This window comes from Denticeps clupeoides, chromosome 5 (genome assembly GCF_900700375.1).
Source record: "Denticeps clupeoides chromosome 5, fDenClu1.1, whole genome shotgun sequence".
Lineage (NCBI taxonomy): Eukaryota > Metazoa > Chordata > Actinopteri > Clupeiformes > Denticipitidae > Denticeps > Denticeps clupeoides.
This window is the reverse complement of record NC_041711.1, coordinates 17,213,741-17,233,870: the sequence shown is the minus strand read 5'-3', so window position 1 is coordinate 17,233,870 and position 20,130 is coordinate 17,213,741. Positions and strand designations below refer to the sequence as shown.

General features: G+C 41.9%; 1 protein-coding gene across 3 annotated transcripts in view; it reads left to right on the top strand.

Moving 5' to 3' along the window:
* The window catches only part of LOC114789682 (low-density lipoprotein receptor-related protein 1B-like), a 186,110-nt gene extending 166,189 nt beyond the window's left edge, over positions 1–19,921 (top strand). The window contains exons 82-92 of one of the 3 annotated variants that reach the window (XM_028978927.1): positions 766–891; positions 1,478–1,642; positions 9,678–9,839; positions 10,619–10,793; positions 11,691–11,795; positions 13,799–13,912; positions 15,754–15,830; positions 16,754–16,844; positions 16,929–17,079; positions 17,749–17,823; positions 18,954–19,921. In XM_028978927.1, the coding sequence (XP_028834760.1) occupies positions 766–891; positions 1,478–1,642; positions 9,678–9,839; positions 10,619–10,793; positions 11,691–11,795; positions 13,799–13,912; positions 15,754–15,830; positions 16,754–16,844; positions 16,929–17,079; positions 17,749–17,823; positions 18,954–19,094 (1,382 nt within the window). In that variant the 3' untranslated portion in view covers positions 19,095–19,921. The remainder of the gene's footprint in view (positions 1–765; positions 892–1,477; positions 1,643–9,677; positions 9,840–10,618; positions 10,794–11,690; positions 11,796–13,798; positions 13,913–15,753; positions 15,831–16,753; positions 16,845–16,928; positions 17,080–17,748; positions 17,824–18,953) is intronic. The other 2 variants (XM_028978929.1, XM_028978928.1) reach the window with 2 other exon arrangements.
* Positions 19,922–20,130: the final 209 nt, after the last annotated feature.

Sequence of the window (20,130 nt, the reverse complement as noted above, 5' to 3'; positions counted from 1 at the left end):
CCAAATAGTGTTTTATAGCTTCTTTTTTTCTCTGCTTTCTCATTTTCCTCCCACAGCAGTGGCTGGCAGGGTGAGTTATTTGTACCCTGTGTAGCTTGGTTGCACACAGTGGGATCTGGAAGGAGATCTTCAGTGGGTTTGTAGGCTTTTGCTAACAGCCCCTATTGTGTCACTCCCTGATGCTTCATTAGCCTTGTTCCAAAGCTGGAGACAAGATCTTGCTGCAAGAAAATAAAATAAAAACTTATCCACCACTTTGGTCACTAGTGCTTTCAAAAGTTAGTGTCAAATAGACAATGACAATGTGACTAAATCAGCACTGTGCATTAAACCTTCAAAATTCTAGTTATTTGAATCACTTTTATTTTCAATCTGGTGTTATGTGCAATGCTACTTAAAATTGACATGAATTTAAAAGATTTTTTTATGATGATGAGTAAGTATCCTGTGTGAGAGATGTCAATCATTGAGTTCCTCCCATTTTAAATTCTGTTTAATAAAACATCATTAAAGATTTTATTCATGATGAACACATAGCTCTGTGCTTAGCACCAGTTTAAAACTTGAAGTTGTTCAGCAAATGAGGTAGCCAATAACCTTTTATGTTTTTTTATGACATAAAATATAATATAATTGCTAATAGTTTAATGCATTTGTATAGTTCAGTATTTCTGTTAGTATTTAGTATTTCTGCCATTGTGTTGCACTGAATTATTTTTGGAGTCTCATCCTGGTTGTTTCTCCTTGGTTGTTTCTCCTTGCCAGTGTTGAATCCATGCCTAAGGATGAACTGCGACTTCATGTGTCTCCTCAACCCCAATGGTGCCAGTTGTTCCTGCCCAGAGGGAAAATTTTTGGTCAACCAAACCTGCATTGACACCAGTGTCTCAGGTAAAGCCTGTCAGCCCTGACTTATGTGGCGCTTCAATCACAGAAAAGGCTAAAAAAAATTGTGGGACTGCAGAGCGGAAAGAAGACAGATGCTTCTGTATCAGATCTGTCAAAATCAGGCTATGCTCCTTGCATGTTCAGGCCCTTTCAGCTCCAAAAAGCAGCTCCACCATCACACCTGCTAAAGTTGCTTCTGTAGTACAACACGTCTCGTTTGATAGTAGTATATGCCTTCTGCTCAGCCTGAAGACACATCAGAGCTGTCAGCAAATGTTCTGTGGTTCTTATAATCCGAACATACCGCACCATACCATTTTATTCTGGCTTCAGCAGCATACTCTCACGTTATAAAACAATTCTGCCAAGTTTCCTGTCTGCATCAAAACCATGATTTTGAACTTCAGAGAACTCCAGTCACTTTTTCTTAAAATGGTAAAGCATTCAGGTCTATTCTGTGTTGACATAACAAATTTAAATGAGTTGTTATACATTTTTTCAGTGCCTTTAAGGTCACCCCAAGAAGCATTTTATGGCTCTGGTGTGTTCTGAACATACGTTTCCACTCTGCTCTGGCCGTTCCCTGCAGGAGATCTCTGTCGGCCAGCATGCGAGAATGGAGGTCGCTGCATAACCAACGAGAAGAGGGAGTCTCGCTGCTACTGCTGGCCCAGTTTCTCCGGGGAGCGATGCGAGGTGAACCACTGCAAGGACTACTGTCAGAATGGGGGCACGTGCTCCGGATCAAGACTGGGTAGGTGAACCCTGCCTTGCGGCGTTTGGCAATTGGTTCAGGGTTGGTTCGGACCATAGCATGGGAATTTTGCCTGCTACAGATAAACGTGGGGACCATGGATCCAGCTTCAGGCAATATTTTTTTGTTCTTCTACAGCACTGAATGGGTGTTTTTTTGCTATTGATTGGCCAGTGTTCATGAAATGTTAGCACCAGATTCATTGATAAAGGCCGTGTGAGAAAGGAAAATTGATAGCCCCATTTTATTGCCGTGGTGTGAGTAACCCAGGGCTAGACTATTGGCAGAAATTGAGTAGCTGGTTCCAGCTAGACCACAAGAGGTCACAGAAGACCACAAAGCACTAAAAGCTATTGGTTAGTGATGGATAAAGATTTTTCTTTACTTGTTGCCTGTCATGTTAACACTAACACACAACCCCCTTGCAGGGTTGGGTGGATTTGTAAAAGGCGTATCCCTATAGCACTTTTGCCATAGAAACCTCATGCCATTTTTGCAAGTCAACTGCTTCTAAGCACAATCATGTTGTTCCATGTCGACAGTGATTAGCCAATCCTATAATCTGGTAGTCAAATGTATTCTATGTAGTTTTTGTTTGCTTAAAAGCAAATATTTTGGTGTGCAAAACTGTGCAAGCCATGCTGCTGTCACTTTATACATCTATATGAAATACAGTATTTTTTGCTTACACCTACTTATGTATGTATTTTTTTACATTGCAAAACAAAACTGAAGACCCAGGACTATTGAATAACACACAAGGTTGTCTCTTAAAAAAAAAAAAATCAGGGAGCTTTTTCTGTGATGGCAGCATTTCACACTCCTGGCTTCTCTTGACCAGCTAGACAACTGGGATGCGTTTCAGTCCTGAAGGTTTATGCTGAACACTTTCTTATCATTCACTCATGTTAATGAGCATCTCATGAAGTGGCTTTTGGTGATGACAGTAGTGAAGAAAGCAGTCTTTTTAATCATTTGTCGCCCTCAAATTTTACCTTTCACAGCAGCTATAAATCATCAATTACTTACCTGCCAAGCCTTGTGACTGATATCGTTTCTATGCTATTCTGCATGTAAGGTAGATACTGGGTCGTTTGTATTTTGGTTTTAGTGTTTTTTCATGCCAACTCACACTTGGGTTTTTCATCACACTGAGAGCACATGAAAACCAGAAATTCATTCTCAGAAAATTAGGTTGTCACAACCCCAAGGAAGTACAGAACCCAGGCGCAAGTGCTTGAGCAAAAAACAGTTTATTGAAGTATGGGACAAATAAACATATGTATCTTATTTGGGGAAGTGGAAACGGGGAAAGGAAAGGCTCACTCACACGGGGGACACTCCACACATGCATAAAACCTGAAAACACAACGCACAACCATAATTAAAGGTCTCATGAAATGATTTTTTTTTGCTTATAGATAGGTCTTGGTGGTCCACTACTACTGTATCTGAAGTCTCTTTTCGAAATTCAGCCATGGGGCAGAATTACAGCCACTTTTAGCCAGTCCTACAATGAGATTTCCCCAGGATTCACCGTTTCGGTGTCTTTAGCTAATAAGGACGAGAGAAGCGGGACGAGGAGGAGAGTGAGCAGGGATTCAACATCATTCAGCGTGGGCATTCAGCAGGCATTCGATGAAATGATGACATCAACACCATCAACACCAGCGTCCCGTTTCTGATTCTGATTTTCTGATTCAGCCGTCTGAGCTGCCATTCTTTGAACAGCAAAGCAGAATGGCCAAAACACTCTTTACACCTATCGCCATTTCTTGCCACTGCAGGACCATAGACAGGCTAGGGGAACTTGTATTAATGTTAAATAAACTCCCAAACTGAAATTTTCATGTCAGGGGACCTTTAAAACCGACTCAAGCTACCTGACATCCTGGCGCGGCCCGCTTGGGGTCTGCCCTGCGGTCGTGCCGGCCCAGTGATGACACGCGTTTTATACTTTTACACACATGCAGACTCATGCTCACGCATACCACGCACACTGAAAGAAGACTGTGACACACAACAAGCCTGGACCCAGAACACTGCTGCAGACACTCCGTTAACGGAGGGAAAACATTTATAGAGAACCAGGAAGGGGCAGGGCCTGCACTCAGAGGCCGGGACCGGCAATCACACCCAACTCACATAGCATTGTTACATAGATACTCTGGGCAGATGTGGAATAGCATCCCGATCCACCAAGGTGCCACCTAGATGCCACTGCATAAAGCATCGTCCCCACACACTGCTCCCGGGCGCCTGTCATGGCTGCCCACTGCTCACCAAGGGTGATGGTTGAAAGCAGAGGACATAGTTTGTTGTGTCACTGTGTGCTGCGCTGCAGTGTTTCACAATGACAATCACTTCATTTTCTTTATTAAGAAAGGATTGGCAATACAGAATAAAGTACTTTGGTCTAGTTTGGTTTGAGGGATAATTAAGTTACGGAAACAAAGGACCATGTCTCTACAATAATAACCACAATATCTGGGATGTATGTATTTTGACAGTAAAATATCGAACAGGCCCATTCCTTCCACAATTTTTTGTTGTTGTAGTGCTGCTAATAGATTTACATCAGTACACCTGTACCATGGTTTTTATGAATTGCCCTACTGTAATTTTTTACACTGCCCTTACATTCGAGGGCACTTTATTACCTGTAGTGCAAAAATAAAGAAGTGATTTATGGTTTCCCCTCAGAGAATATGCAGATGCTACTGGTATTTAACTCAAGCTCATGAAGATACTTGGCGCTGCAGCGAGAGAGCCAGCTCTGGTGTGCCCTGCCTGCCGGCGTGCCACTGGCGACGAGGCGACTGCTGCATGTGGGTGTAATCTCACCTCACCCGCTGCCCAAACAGCATGAGACAATGCCCAACGCTCAGCCGGCAATGTGGCACAGAGACAAAACACACCGCTGCTCTGGCAAACCCGAGTGAACCACTCCCGCCAATCCTCCAAAGCGCAGAGAGAAATGAAAGGCCGTGCCTGCCAGGGCTCTCTGCTGGAAGCCGGTGAAAAGGCATAATAAATATTCATGTCATTTTCATGAAAAGGGGTGGAGAGAGAGAGAATGGGGGAGAAGGAGCACTTTGGCTCTATACAAGCTGTGGCATTGCCTTGGTACAGGAGAGATCAAGTAGCACGTATCGGTGCATTAGCATAGCCTAGGACCGAAATGCATTTTCAACTATAAAGAATCTCAGATAGGCTTCCTTCTGCTGTGGCTGGTCACTACCATATTGATGTGATGCTAGACTGCTGAGTTAAAAAATAAATAAATAAATAAAACCATGATAAACAGTGAGGGATTGAACAGTCATGCTGGCCATTGGCCAATATTTAGTTGAGTTGCTTTGTGGCCATCCAGGCCTGGTACAAACTTCTCTTGCATCAAGCGAGCAATGCATCTACATTTTCTTTTGCAAAGTGAAAATTATACCTATTCTTTCAGATTCATATTTAAACACTATTGAAGTCATGTGCATCAATCAATCACCGCATGTATTAATACTGATGTGGTGGGTGGAACTGCAAAGAATCAATAAAAACTTTTTTCAGAGGGAGATTACTTTTGCTGAAAATTACGTAATGCTGAAAAATAAGGGAATATGACGGTCAACTGAAACAATATTACAACCACCTGAGATTCACTGTTAAAGGGTTATAAGGGTTCCTATTTTGACTTCCATTAGGATTACTGTCCTCTTTACTGTCATTGTCTCAACACAGAAGGAAGTGAGCACCCAAGTGCGAGTTGCAGCCAGATATACAAGAAACAGGGAATAAGACTAAAACCCTGAAAACACACACATATGGGAACATGTTAAAATACACAAAAGGCGTTCAGGAAGGAGCATAACAGATGTAATGTCGAGCCTGAAGGGCCTGAAGATCGTCACTGAAGGGTGCCAGGCTGCTGAAGTGCAGGTGATGGTGGTGATGAGGTGGTGCAGGGGACTGTCTTCCGAAGGAGGGTGAGCGTGAACGAGGAAGTGTGGCTGGATTCTCATTAATTACCAGTGCTGTTTGTATTAACGCTGCGTAGATATGATTGCTCTTTAATAGCTGTATTGGTCGCAGTAGGTCGTAGTGGGTTGTGGTAAAAAGTGCTTGCAATGAACTGATGTGTACGCAGCTATTTTAACATGCAAATGTGTGCTGAATGTTGCTTAATGCTAAGTACTGTATCTGCGCTCAACCAACCAGGTGTGGATTTCTGCACACCAAGTCCCTAAAACAATCCCTGTTGGATGGCCTGCTGAGCATATTGCGCCTTATCTCCCAGTATTTTTAGCAGATGTATTTCAGGGACAGTGAAGACTGATGTAGTTAACACATATTTCTGAGGCGGGAGGATAAGCTTCTAAATGAATCAGCGCAGGAGAAAACGGGGCAGCTGGCTGCTACAAACTCTCCATTCTGCACCGGTTTTTCTGCTACGCAGAAATCTCACTTGAAAGCATTGAATTATGCATTAGAAACCCTGTCTGCCCCACTGTATCTCTCTATATGTTTCCCCCTCATACTCACAAACACACACACACACACACACACACACACATACCATCTACTCTACTGCCACCTGTAAGTGCTTGTTTTATTCAGCAACACCCCTTTTCCTTCTGAAAATGCACGTTGCCATGAATATGCAAGAGGGTGCTTTTTACTCTTTGATATTTATTTTTCAGTAGTTGTTAAAACACGATGGAGTGCAAGGAGTTCCATCCCCCCTGCCTTTTTTAATGCCATTTCTAGTATCAGGGGAAGAGGCAGGTTTTATTATTTTTGTCGTTTGAAAATAAATTATGGAGAGCAGCCATAAAAAGGCTTTTTTTTTCTAGAAACCCAAACTTCTTTCCAACCCGGGTTTTCTTTTTCTTGAGAGCAATATCGGCAGAGGCAGCAGGCATCGTAGGAGACGGCCGCATATAAACAGCGCACAGCAGAAGCACTCGTGTTGGCGCTCAGACATCAAAAACACCTTCCTCACATGCTCGACAGATGGAAAAGTAGCAGCATGACAGGAGATCACTTAAGGTTTCAGACACAACTGACTGTGACAGCGAGAGCAACAGATGTAGACATTCTGCATGCCTCTGAATGAATGGTCATCTGGGACACCAGTTAAGTTCACAAAGAGTCTATACACACATACACACACACACACACACACACTACCAGTCAAAAGATTGGATGCACCCACTCTGTGGTGGTTATGTAGACTAAGATGGAGGTCATTTTGAAGAATTCAATGCAAAAAAACATATTTACTGTTTTTTTGTAGCAGGAGAAAGTGAAGATGAAGACGAGTCACCCCTTTTTACCTTCATGGCTGCTTTGTTCACTATTGTCATCATCTCATGAGATGTTCATTAACACGAGTGAATAATAAGAAAGTGCTCAGCATAAACCTTGTGGAATGTTGCAAACCATCCCCGTTGTCTAACTGGTGGAGAGAAGGGCAGTGGTGGCCTAGCGGTTAAGGAAGCGGCCCCGTAATCAGAAGGTTGCCGGTTCGAATCGCGATCTGCCAAGGTACCACTGAGGTGCCACTGAGCAAAGCACCGTCCCCACACACTGCTTCCGGGCGCCTGTCATGGCTGCCCACTGCTCACTCAGGGTGATGGGTTAAATGCAGAGGACAAATTTCACTGTGTGCACTGTGTGCTGTGCTGCTGTGAATCACGTGTGACAATCACTTCACTTTCACTTTCACAAGTGAAGAGTGTGAAATGCTGCCATCACATCACATGTTAGATCACCTCACGTGTGTTATTCTATAGTACTGTCTTATGTTTTGGGGGAGTGGTTGGCATAGCAGATAAGGAAGCAGACCCATAATCTGAAGGTTGCTGGTTCAAATCCCGAACTGGCAAATGCCACTGAGCAAAGCACCGTTCCAACACACCTGTCATGGCTGCCCTCTGCTCACCAAGGGTGATGATGTTTTGTTCTATAATGTACAATGTAATGTAAATGTAGTGTATTAGAGCATCACAGGGGCATTTAGTCAAATTTGAAATGTCTCTGGTCAACCAGAATGTGACACCCAGAGGCCACTTGGCCGAGGCACCTGATTAAGGTGTCCTGCATAATCACAGCTGAAGCCGCTTAGGCATGATTGCTCAGGACTACTTTGAAAGCAGGTCAACAGCACCCAGCGGGTGCTGCTGCATTAACATGGACTTGTTCTGCATAACATGTTATGTGTTCTTCACTTCCTGGCTTAATGCCGTGCACCTCAGGGTTGGTTTAAGTTGTTTTTCTTTTGTGTCATGCCGGTTCCTTTGTTCTTCATAATAATCCCTCTTTGTGCCAAGATTTCTTCTTAATGTGCTTCGTTCCCCGTTCAGCCATGAGCTGTGATACAGAAGCTAAGCTTGACTGGATTATGGGGATAGTTGTGAAGAACCCTGTATTAGGTTAAATGTATTTATTTATTTATCTATTTTGTCTTGAGAATCAGCCTGGGTGTAAACGCACATGCTGATGTCACCACTGGTACACAGAAGTCCTGTGGATGACATCATCCACACTTGGGAAGCTGTATCAAAGATCACTAAACCTGTCAGGAGGGTTTTGTCTACTGTATTTTCCCACTGGGTTCTTTATATTAACACTCGCAGCCCATTGGATTCCGTAGCCAGGCAGAATTACTTTTTTCTCATCTGATCATCTGACTAGCAGAAATATGCAAAAACAATAATACAGGAAGTGAAAATTGTATGGTGATAGTAGACTTAAGTAGACTTGTTATAAAGCAATAAATCAAAACAACTTGCAATTAATAAATTGGCATTAATTGGGCTAGAATGGTTAGCGAGTTATTCATACCATATAACCGAGGAGATGATGGGCCTAGTACTTCAAAGATGAATTTCACATATGTGTCATTGGTTAACCCCAAGGAAGTAACAGGAAGTTAAAAATGCACAGCTGCATTAAATTTAATGCATTACATTTTTAAATTAATTAAAAGGATTAACACTTAAAATTCTTCACGGGGTCTCCGATTCCAATCATGTCTGTTCTCCGTTGTTGTCCCTGGCTGGTGGAACAACCTGCCCTCCTCCACACGACTAGCCGAGACTATCACCACTTTTAAGAAGAAGGTGAAAACCCTCTTATTCCAAAAATATTACAGACAAATTTAACACATACACATGCATACACATTTAACAAACAAATACAAAATGTATAAATACATTATAATTTTTCTTAGTCTAGCACCCAACACTCTCCGAGCATGTTCTTCAATGACAAGTCTAAGCCTTATCAGGGCTCTTAGTTTGTATACTTGATATTCTATAGAAATCGAACGAGAATTGCTGGTGTCTTCCCATTGTAAGTCGCTTTGGATAAAAGCGTCTGCCAAATAAAGTAAAGTAAAGTAAAGTAAAGACAGCCCTAAAAATATAAATTGATCTACATTCATACCATTTACTGTTAAAAAAACAGCAACATACAGATACATTTAGCAAGGGAATGGGCTTTCTTTTAGGTCATCACTGATCACCATTCTGAGATAAAACAGGAAAACGGGAGTCTATGGCACATTATTAAGAAGAACAGCATGACTGATAAGGTTCTGTTGATTAAAATGCATTCGTGTGGTTCCCTCAGGAAGTGATCTTTATAACGGAAGTGCTAATTAAATGTTCATACTGTAAAATGTTCAGCGAGGCTCTGCTTAGTTGCTCTAGCAACTTAACACTCCCCACCAAAAGCTTATAAAAGGGACCATAATCGACCAAACTTCTAAACAACTTGTCTCTGTGTCTCTGTCCATTACATTTTTTGGTGGGCTATTGGGAACTTTTTGTTGTAGACCAGAGCTGCATTTAGCCATAACACAAGCATTTTTTGCATTTTGCTAAATGATGGGAATTCTTCATTTAAAAAATACAAATTACAGTCTACCAGCCCCTTTACATTTGTGAGCAGGATCAAGGTCTCTGTCTCTGTGCTATTTAATTGCCCTCTCTGAAGTGCAAATTCACGAGTGTCCCACCCCCTCTCTTCTCTGAAGGGAAGCCCACATGCCGCTGCGCTACAGGCTTCACTGGCGCCCAGTGCGAGAAGAGGGTGTGTGATAATTACTGTCTGAACGGAGGCACCTGCGACGTGAGCCTGGGGAACCAGCCCGTGTGCCGCTGCATGGCAGAATACACAGGGGATCGCTGCCGTTACCGTGAGTTTTCATCTCATCCAGCTCCCACGGTTTACTCTAATTAACGCCGCCTGTCGGCCCCGCTGACGCGCCCGCCGTCCGGCATCATGACATCATGCAGCCGGCGCCATGCGCAGCCTTCTAATTAAGCCTTCGCCACAGTCGACTAGCATCGGCTCATCATTGGGCATCTTGCTGCATGTCGGGCCGGGACTGCTGACTCACACAGGTGTCACTTACACCATGAAATGATCTTTGACAATTGAAGCAAGTCACTCTCCCTATATTTGCTTGTTGCTTCCTGTTACATCAGTCCAGAGGCCCTGCAATTCGTTCGAAACCATCTGACTACCTGTGAGTCCTGTCCAGAGAACGCTCACACCCGCTTTACTCGAGACCCTATATGCACCCGGCCGACAGTGGGAGGCACGTATGCTGGACAGCTAGCCCAGAGCGCATCTAATGAACTCATCCGTTCTAACCCTTCATGCTGAGCGACGGGTTCAAGCCCAAGATGCTTGTTTTAGAATCATTTATCATACTTCATGTGAGTCCTTGTTACCATTCTACAGAGTGAACATAAATTACATAAATTGGTCCTGACAACAGATTTCCATATATCAACGCCACCATATGAGATTATAGGTTGTATTTCCACACCGGTTGTATTTAGCCACACTGTACAGTCATGACTATATGCAGTTATGTCCCACGTAGGTCATTCTCAATTAGCACCACTCTGAAGGACATCTCTGCATCTCCTGTGTTTGCTTGCTTCTCCTCCCTTTGCATCTGTGCAGATATCTGCCACCACTACTGTGTGAACTCGAAGGCCTGCACGCTGTCCAGTACAGGCCATGTGGAGTGTGTGTGTCCCACGCAGTACGAGGGGATTAAGTGTGAGGTGGACCGCTGCCTCCGCTGTCATGGAGCTCCTTGTATAGTTGACCACGACACCGGTGATGTGACCTGCAAGTGAGTATTGATTTTCTGCCATGTTTGTTTTAAGAATTTTGTTAAAGGTGTGTGTGTGTGTGTGTGTGTGTGTATGTGTGTGTGTGTGTGTGTTTAGTTGGTCTGAAAAGTCCACCCACTTTGCACCCTGCAACACGTAGAATTATTTTGCCCAATAACGTGTATTGTTTTGTTCCCACAGTAAGCAGTTCAGCTTGAATACTGCATCACAACAACATTTAGTTTTCTATGTGGAGTGCATATTTTCACAATTTAATACAACAGCAATATAAGATTTTGCGTGCTAGTTAGTTGTAGCTGCAGCTTTTGATCCGGCTTGTATTCATTTCCCGTACTGTAGAAGATTGTAGAAGAGTACTTGATGCATGTGCAAAGACTTCACTCTTACAGCACATTCATGCTCAGCACTAAAGACAGATAGAAAGATCATTCAGTCAGAAGTCATTTCAGCTCCATTTGTGCACATTTCTCCAAAAGCAGAAAAGAGCATCACCACTGGAAATCAAGAAATAGTACAGAGAAGTCACAAAGAACAAACGACAGAAATTCTTATGAAAGACACAGTATTATAATAATAATAATCGGTTCAATAATCGGTTGAAACATTTAAAACTGACGTGCTTATTATTTAAACCTTGTTCATACAGGGAACATAAATCACCCTTTACACATCATAAAGGTTGCTCTAGATGTTTTAAGTAGTCTTAATTGCAGCATGAAATGTATCCAGATATGTATATAATCCCTTCAGTTCCCTTGTCATGGGTGCCTACCTGTGCACACGCGCTCAGTTGAGTAATGCATTTTGAAACTGGTTTTAGCCGCAGTGGCAAAGTGAAGCCATTAAACCAATAGCAATAAATAAAATGACGGCCCTGACTGTGTTTTCACCCGCAGCTGCACTAATGGCAGAATCGCGTCCAGCTGTCAGCTGTGTGACGGCTACTGTTACAACGGCGGCACCTGTCACCTTGATCCGGAGACCAGCCTGCCTTTCTGTCAGTAAGTAATTACTTAATGGGCTCCGCTGCCAATAAATTGGCCGTCTATATTCCTAGTCATTCATTTTTAAATTGCACCCTGAGGTGTTTTTTTTTTTTATATGTTTAGTTATTTATTTTTAATTAATGCAATCTTTTCCCCCACTGGTGGCTGTTTGGAGAAGGTAGTGCATGGAGTAACGAAGAAAGGAGAGAATTGTCACAGTGAGCCTCAACAGCCTCAAAGTCGTGGCCGCAGAAGTTTCAGATTGAGACAGAGAGAGCGAGATAGAGAGAGAGAGAGAGGAAGACAGGGCAGTAAAAAAAAAAAAAAAAGATGAAGAGGAGGCGAGTGATGACGAATTTGAGCTTCACCTGACAAGACCTCGGAGTGGAGCAGGGAGGGGAGCGCAGCGGAATTTGTATGCTCTACCTGGAGCAGTGGACTCAAGGGAGACGCCGCTTGCTGGTGCCCTCGGGAGAGCGTCGAACCTCTCAGGCCGTTCCACGGCGTCACCGTTTCGTTTGGGTCGCCTTGCCCTGTTCCCCGCAACCTTCTGTCTCCAGGCGTATTGCGTGAGACAGCATGCAATCCGTTTATCTGTCCCTAGGGAAGCGTGCGGGAGACGCTCTGCTTTACCTCATCCCGTCCTCCGTTTGTGTGTAATGTGTGTGTGTGTATGTGTGTGTGTGTGTGTGTTGGTCATCGCTTGAAATCGCTTTTTCTCCACTTCACAGTCCTGTTTTAGTGAACGCTCACAGTCAGATTTATTTCTCTACACCTGCGGGGACGAGCGCCTCTTCCTCCTCTTCCTCACTGTTCGTTTCTTTCTTCTTTTCATTTAAACCGGTCATCCGCTGACATCTGATAGTCCATTTGTATGCAGATGACTCTGTGGCTGTTTTTTTGTCAGGTTAAGAGGGCTTAATGACAAGGTGGGCTCTCCGACTGCCTGGCACAGTGATTAGTGGAGCGAATTTCTCTGCCCAAGGGTCGCCAGCGCATGACCATCTCCACATCTCCAGTTTTTTTGTGTTTTTGTAAAGCTAAAGAAACTTGCAGTGCATTTATCTGTACGAAGATAATTCTAGCAGTTCTCTCTAGATAGGGTCCGTATATTTAATTCATAAGGTAGAAGAAGACGCAAAACCTTGACAACAGATTTAGTTTTTGTTGGGATGAGCAACATCCATCAATTTCCCCCTGCTTTTCATCTTATCATCCCTCTTAGACCCAGGGTGCTCAGTGAACAATATGAAAATATGTTTTATTGTTCTCTGTCTCTTTTTCTTTTTCCTTTAATGCATTATGGTGCCCATATGGAGAGAGGTTTCAGTGCTAAGGACGGGAAAAACAAGACTTTTAGCAGATTCTTCTCAACAGGGTGGTCTTGGCTTTACAGATGTCTGTTTGGAGTGTGTCTCTCTCCTGTACTGAGTTGGCACAGCTACAGCATCTCCTACTGAGTTCTTATACTGCTCTTGTGCTTTCGGAAGGAAAAGTGACCGTATGGGATCTGAATTTTTTTTTTTCTCGCCTGGTTGAATGTGTTTTTCCTTTTCGTATATAAAACAGGTTTGTACCGTACTGAACTGCAGATATTGTGTGTTTGACCTCACATGCATAATAAACCTTGCAATTTTGGATAAGTGGCAGACCCTTGTGGAACCTTTGAAAATAATAATTATTATTATTATTATTATTATTAAGTTTAATTAAAAAAAGCTGAAAGCTTTATTAAAAAGAGCAGTTTTGTTTGATGAGGTTTAGTGGTAAGGTTGGACTGAAAAGTTTCATCATGTGCAGTTGTGGCACATTTGTAATACGTTTTTTACATTTTTATTACCCTTGGTCCTTAAAACAATATACACAGTGGTTTGTGTGTGTGTGTATGTGAGAGAGAGAGTGAGAGAGACTGCAAGTCCGACTATGGTATTTTACATTGGACTGTGAGAATGTGTTGTGCTGTATTTTTTTATTTCTTTTATTCTCACAAATGAGCCGTCTTACTGCAATCTCTGCAGCTGTACGGCCGGGTTCAAAAACCAGCGCTGTGACGAGCGGTCCAACCCATGCGATTACTACTGTCAGAATGAGGGGATTTGCACGTTAACTGCCTTTAACAAACCCCGCTGCAAGTAGGTCACTGCCTCTCTCTCTATCTTTTCCTTTCTCTCCCTCTCTTTCCAACTTATGCCCCCATATTGGAATCTCACCTTGCATCCCCACAACATCCAATCAGTCTGAGTGCAGGCCTCCCTTCACTCCACCACCAAAGGGCCTTTCCTCGTTCTAACGCTCGCACCTCCATATGCATCTCATCAGCACTCCCAGGATGCACACACTCATCAGTATCAGCTACGCTGTGTGCATGTGTGTACTTGCACCTTGGGGCTTGTTATGTGTGCTGGCCATCGCTGAGTGAACCACCAGCCAAATAATAATAATTATAAAACTGCATATGTCACAGCTATTCGGTATTCAGGAGTAGTTGTATATAAAAATGAAGCAGTGTATTGTTGATATTTCTTCTTTTCTTTATTTCAAAATCATGAACATCCACTGAAGATTTAATCCCAGTTCCAAAAAGTTCGGAACCTGAAAAATTTAAATAAATCCAAATGCAATAATCTCTTATATTTAATTCAGTATTCAGTAAAAAATAATGCATGCTTTTAATGCAATGCTGACTGAAGGCCCAAATTGGGCATCCAATTAAATTCAGCCTTCTTCCTTGTACACAGAGATTTCTCCATTCTTTGGAATCTTTAGAATTTTTGGTTGAGGAACATTATTCTGGAATGGTTCCACAAGCTACAATAATATTACTGGCCTGTTATCACTTCCTCTAGTTGTTTCATTTCACAGTTCACAACTTACTTTTACAGTCTTATGTATTCATTCACAGCTTTTTGTGAGATGTGTTGTTGCCATCGTATTCTATATTTTCTATATTCTACTGTGAATAAAAAATTAGTTTTTGAAACTTGCTAATCTTTGCATTAAATTTTTTTTCCTTTTTTTTTTTTATTAAGATATATAAGACATAAGACCCGTAATAGGCTGGTCGCTTTACCATGTCTGATTATTAATGCTAAACGCGGCCTGTCAGTCCACACCACGGGTGATTCATATACTGGCCAAGGCACCTGCAGACAGCACCGGCCTACTTAGAACCATGCGATTGAGAACTGCTTCTAGTCCATTTTTGCAATGTGGATCCATTTCATCACCTTCCACCGGATCCTGCTGGACTGCTGATACCGGAACAGCATGGTGTCCTGGGTTTTTCAGCCGGACATTCCTCCCTTCTGTCACCCACACATGCTACCCGGTCTTTGGTTTCATGTGCTGTGCATTGTTGCATGAGAGTCATTCACACTGTTTAATGAAATGAAATGAAAATCAATGATGACTTCCTGTCATAGTTTAATTTTTAGTAGCATAGACATACTAGGGCTGGGCGAAATATCAATGACATATCAATGGCAAGATATTGTCATAAAATACTAGGATACTATGAGCCATAAATGTTTTGTGAAAATAATAAATTACACAAGATGCATCTTCTGTGCTTTTTGGCATTTTTTTGAGCAGGTTTCGATTATCACACGGACAGATCTCTACTGCTTCTGCACACGTGTTTCAACGTACAGTTTATACAGTGACAAACATCCATACTGCAAAATGATTGCGATATCATTTTCAGTCTAAATTGCCCAGCTCTAGGACTTGATTGACTAGATGTGCAGCGTTTTGTTTTCCACCCAGAAATGACAGCCCAGTGTTATATTAGATGATCTCGCCTGTCAAAAACATCTCTGTTCATGTTGTGCTGAGGATAGAAGCTGGATTTGTGTCATTTGTGCCTGTAGCTAAGAATTTATTTACCTGCGAGAGACTGTATGTCGTAACCCTGTGTGTAGTGAGTGAAAGTTTGGTTCTGCAGCAAGCATCAGATTTTTTTTTTTCTCTCCAGATGTTCAGCAAACTGGGCTGGCACACAGTGTGAGAGACTGGCGCCCAGAAGCAGCCGTTCTGATAACGTCAGCGGGAGTGAGTTTCTCAGATACCGTACACACGCACACATGCAGCACCAATTCAGACACATAACCAAGTATCGAGACAGGTGCAGCATCGCACTGCCGCGCACATGCACACCCATCCTATCATCACCCAAAGTTCAGTCCGCTTTGAAGCGGGCGCCCATGTTCCTCCTCGTGTTCGGAACTGGAGAGGGTTGCTCCCAGGCTCCTGGAGACCTTTTCATCAGGACCCATCAGACATTTGCTGTGATTTGATTTAGTCTCAGGCGGGAGAGATGACATTTCTCCATGGGTTTGGGAGCCTCCTCCATTCCTCCCTCTCTCTTCTTGTCCCTCCATCCTCCCAAATCTGCCACTCCAAACTCACTTTAGCAGAATGGTGTTCTGCAGTCTGGCGTCACTGAAGGGCACATTATGACCTGCTGATGGACGATTTTTATTGCCTTTTCTCATATGGCTGCCAACTTAATGCTGCTGGCAGAACAGCGTGTGAGTCAGCCAAGGGTTTTTTAAGGGATTAACTAGAAAGCAGAGCAGTCAAAGGGAATTTTTCGTCAAGACAGAGGGCAAGATGTCATCTACCCGTCATTTAACTGAGTTTTTTAGTTTTTTTTTTTCTTTTGTATGTGAGACTATGACCTTTCCTGCAAATTGCTAGCATATCATACTACATTCAAATTACAAGTCAATATAGAGCATTAATGAACAATTAAATATTTAAATGATTATGAATGCTTCATGTTGACACTGAACTGATATATGGCTGAATAATTCTGCTGGGTTTGATATTTTTACAAGAATATATAACTGTTTTATTGGTTCACAATTGTTTTATGACCTACTGATTTTGTACAGTGCCTTTAGAATAATTTAATAAGAATTTCAATGTTCCTACTGGTAAACTTGACTTTTTGTTTTGCACATGTGATGCAGGAAGCATAGCCATCATCGTTCCTCTTGTGCTTTTGGTCTTCATCATCATCACAGTGGTGGTTGGGGTACTTATCTGCAAGAGAAGGCAAAGGTACAACTAATTTGTGTGACCTGTACTGAGGTCTGTGAAGGAAGTGGTGAGCTGTTGGTTTTTCACACTCTCTTCTCCTGTCAGGGGTAAACGGGTACAGCGGCAGCCCATGGCCAACGGTGGCCTAAATGTGGAGATCGGCAACCCCTCCTACAACATGTATGAGGTGGAGCATGACAATCACGCAGACGCTGGCAGCATCCTTCACCCCAATTTCACTTTAGACCCACACAAGGTTTGGTATTTTCCGAACCATTCAGAATTGTTTTTTATATAAAAAAGTATAGATTTATAAAGAAGAAGATTCACCCTCAACATAACCTTATAATCATGTTATGGACAATAGAGGATGGAATGGCCAAGTACCTGTTTGTATCATGAAGAAGCTACCAGTACCCAGCCCCAGGTCTGAAGAAGGTTTTTCTTGTACGGAAATACCCAGGGCTCCTTTAGTGAACAAGGCAGGTATGTTTAGGTGCCAGAGAGAGCAGGAAAGAAAGGTTGAGATCTTCATCTTTATCCTCCTCTGTAAGAAAGGATTGGAACCGAATCCCAGACTTCCAGCGGGATCTTGGCCCTGATAGAAGAATTCTGACTTTAACAGAAGTTCAAGATTGCAGACTACAATGCTTTTATGCTGAAGCACTGCCTTGTGATTCACTATTCGTTACGTTATATCATTCCAAATCATGTAAAATGATTTTACTTGGAAAGTAAAGTAAGCTCTTGCAACTTGCAATGCTGCCTTCTAAATAATTAACCCCTCTGCTCACTTCTTCATATTCTACTCTGCATGTTGTATGTATCAGTGTATGGATTTTCTGCCTGAACTAACATTTCTCCTAATGCAGCTGAAGGAGACCTGTCCCTTGCCTGAGGCTGACTGTCAGTGTGTGTGTTTTAGGGCTGGTGTGTGAGGTCCAGCGATACTCGCACTCTGCCAGTCCACACCATCCCAAAGGAGATAATCCCAGGCCAGGTGAACTGTTCTGCCCTGCATCTTGTTTTCTCTGTTCCCACTGTGTTGGCTACATGTGTTCTATAACAATCACTGCTAATTCAAAATATATATAAATAAAAGTCTTGCATTGGGTTTTCCAAAATGATGGCCTTAAATATAATTAGAAACGAATAGTAATGCTTAAATAGAAAGTTTAAAGGTTAAAAATACTGAAAACCCAATAAATGAAATGAAATACGCCTTCAATCTGTCAGTAATTGGCTGGTAATGACCAGGGGCCTTACCTGTTTGGTGCAGAATCTCATTCATTGTAATTGGTCTGCTGCATTTACATTTCCAGCATTTACCAGACACCCTTAGTAGTTACAGGGACAGTCCCCCCCTGGAGCAATTTAAGATTAAGTGTCTTGCTCAGGGTCACAATGGTAATAAGTGGGATTTGAACGTGGGTTTTCTGGTTCATTGGCGAGTGTGTTACACTCTAGGCTACTACCACCCTGCAAAAGCATGGGGCAGTGGACACCTTTCATGGCTGTCCACTGCTCACTAAGGGAGATGGTTTAAACATTTCATTTGATTCACCATGTGCTGTGCTGCAGTGTTTCTCAATGACATTCACTTCACTTTCATCCAAGCGTTTGGGTCCTGCATGCCCTTTTCATACCACAGATCTGAACGAATATGAACACAGTGCCTTGCTAATAGCTAAGCTTTACATGACCAAACACTCAGGCATTTGAGTGTGAGGCTTCAGTAGGTTGCATGAGACTTGCATGCTGAAGGTACAATATGCAATTCAGTTCGTCTCATGCCACAAGGAAAGCTTGTCTCTGTTTGGAGTGTATTGTACATTGAACAATACCCATAATGTGATGGTTTAATCTGAGCGATCGTGAATTTAGCTTGTTTGTATGAAAGCACAGCATTTGATGGAAAAACACCGGCAGGTGCTTCACATGAATAGATAGACCTGTTGGGACAGCGGTGTCCTTGTCATAGCACACACTCACACTGCCTCATTTGTTTTTGTGATGCTGTTAAGATGCTACAGCTTGGAAAAAAAGGTTTCCATCTCTATTTCTTCTGAAAGCTGAATGTATGAATGTTTGTTGGTTTATTTATTTATTTTTATTGGATGCTTTTTGTAGGCTGTGAATTACTCCAACCCCGCCTATGGAAAGATGTACCTTGATGGACAGCACTGTCGAAAGCCTGTTATCAACATTGATGAAAGAAGAGAGCTGCTTCCAAAGAGACTGGAAGTAGCAATACGCGAGACAGCCGCCTAGCTTGTTTTTACAATCTTTCACTTTTATATGACCTGTATAAATGTACAACAGAATTAATAATAAAACGTTTTATATGTCCACTTCAATAATCAGTTATGTTTGTTTTTGACAATTTTTGTTTTTATTGTTTTATGTGTTGCTTTATTTAAAATGCAGTAATATTCTATCCAAACATGACATCAAGGCTGCTTATCATATATATTCACTCTGAGTTGAAAAAGTCCTTTAATCTAGTTAAATCTGCACAGTTGCCTTTAGCAACAGCATTGCCAAGGCATAGATGATATGCCCAAGTTGCCTACTCCATGTATAAGTATATAAGAACCACATCATCAATTAATTCAATGAATCTTAGTTTTTTATTTTATTATGCTTCATTAATTTATTTTTAGAATTGTACTATTTAAATCTCATGAAAGGTTGTACATTTTTGGTTTTTGAAAACATCCATTCTGTACAACATGATTTTCTTTAATGACCCCAGATCAATTCCATTACTATCAATTAAAATTTGCAGTAATCACCTATTAGGCTACTTTCACCAGTGTCCACTGTGCATCTGTAAAAGTGTACAAATACTTGATCACAAACTGTCAGATGCAGATTGTTAATTTTTTTGTGAAAAGCATTTTTTTTTCATTTATGCCATACCATCATCTTTAACAAATGTATGCACTTTGGTTTGAAAAGTTTTATAATTTTATATTTGATTTCTATGTCAGGTTGGCTTGTATTTTAAGGATGTGTATTACATGTGAGATTTTATACAAAAATGTACAGTACATCATTATAAAATAATAATAATAAAAATAACTTTTATGGCCAAATCAGTTTTTTCAGCACTTTCCAAATTTTGGGGAAACACTTCAAATCTGTTTTTACTTTTGTATAGACAAAATGCTTTTGTCCTCAATACAGTGTCACTCTTTGAAAAGTTTTATATTAAAAACCTTAGCTAATATGTCTGGTCAGCACTAAATTGTCATAACTAGAAAGCACAGCTATAGCAGGTATCCATGGCAAGTATGATCATATA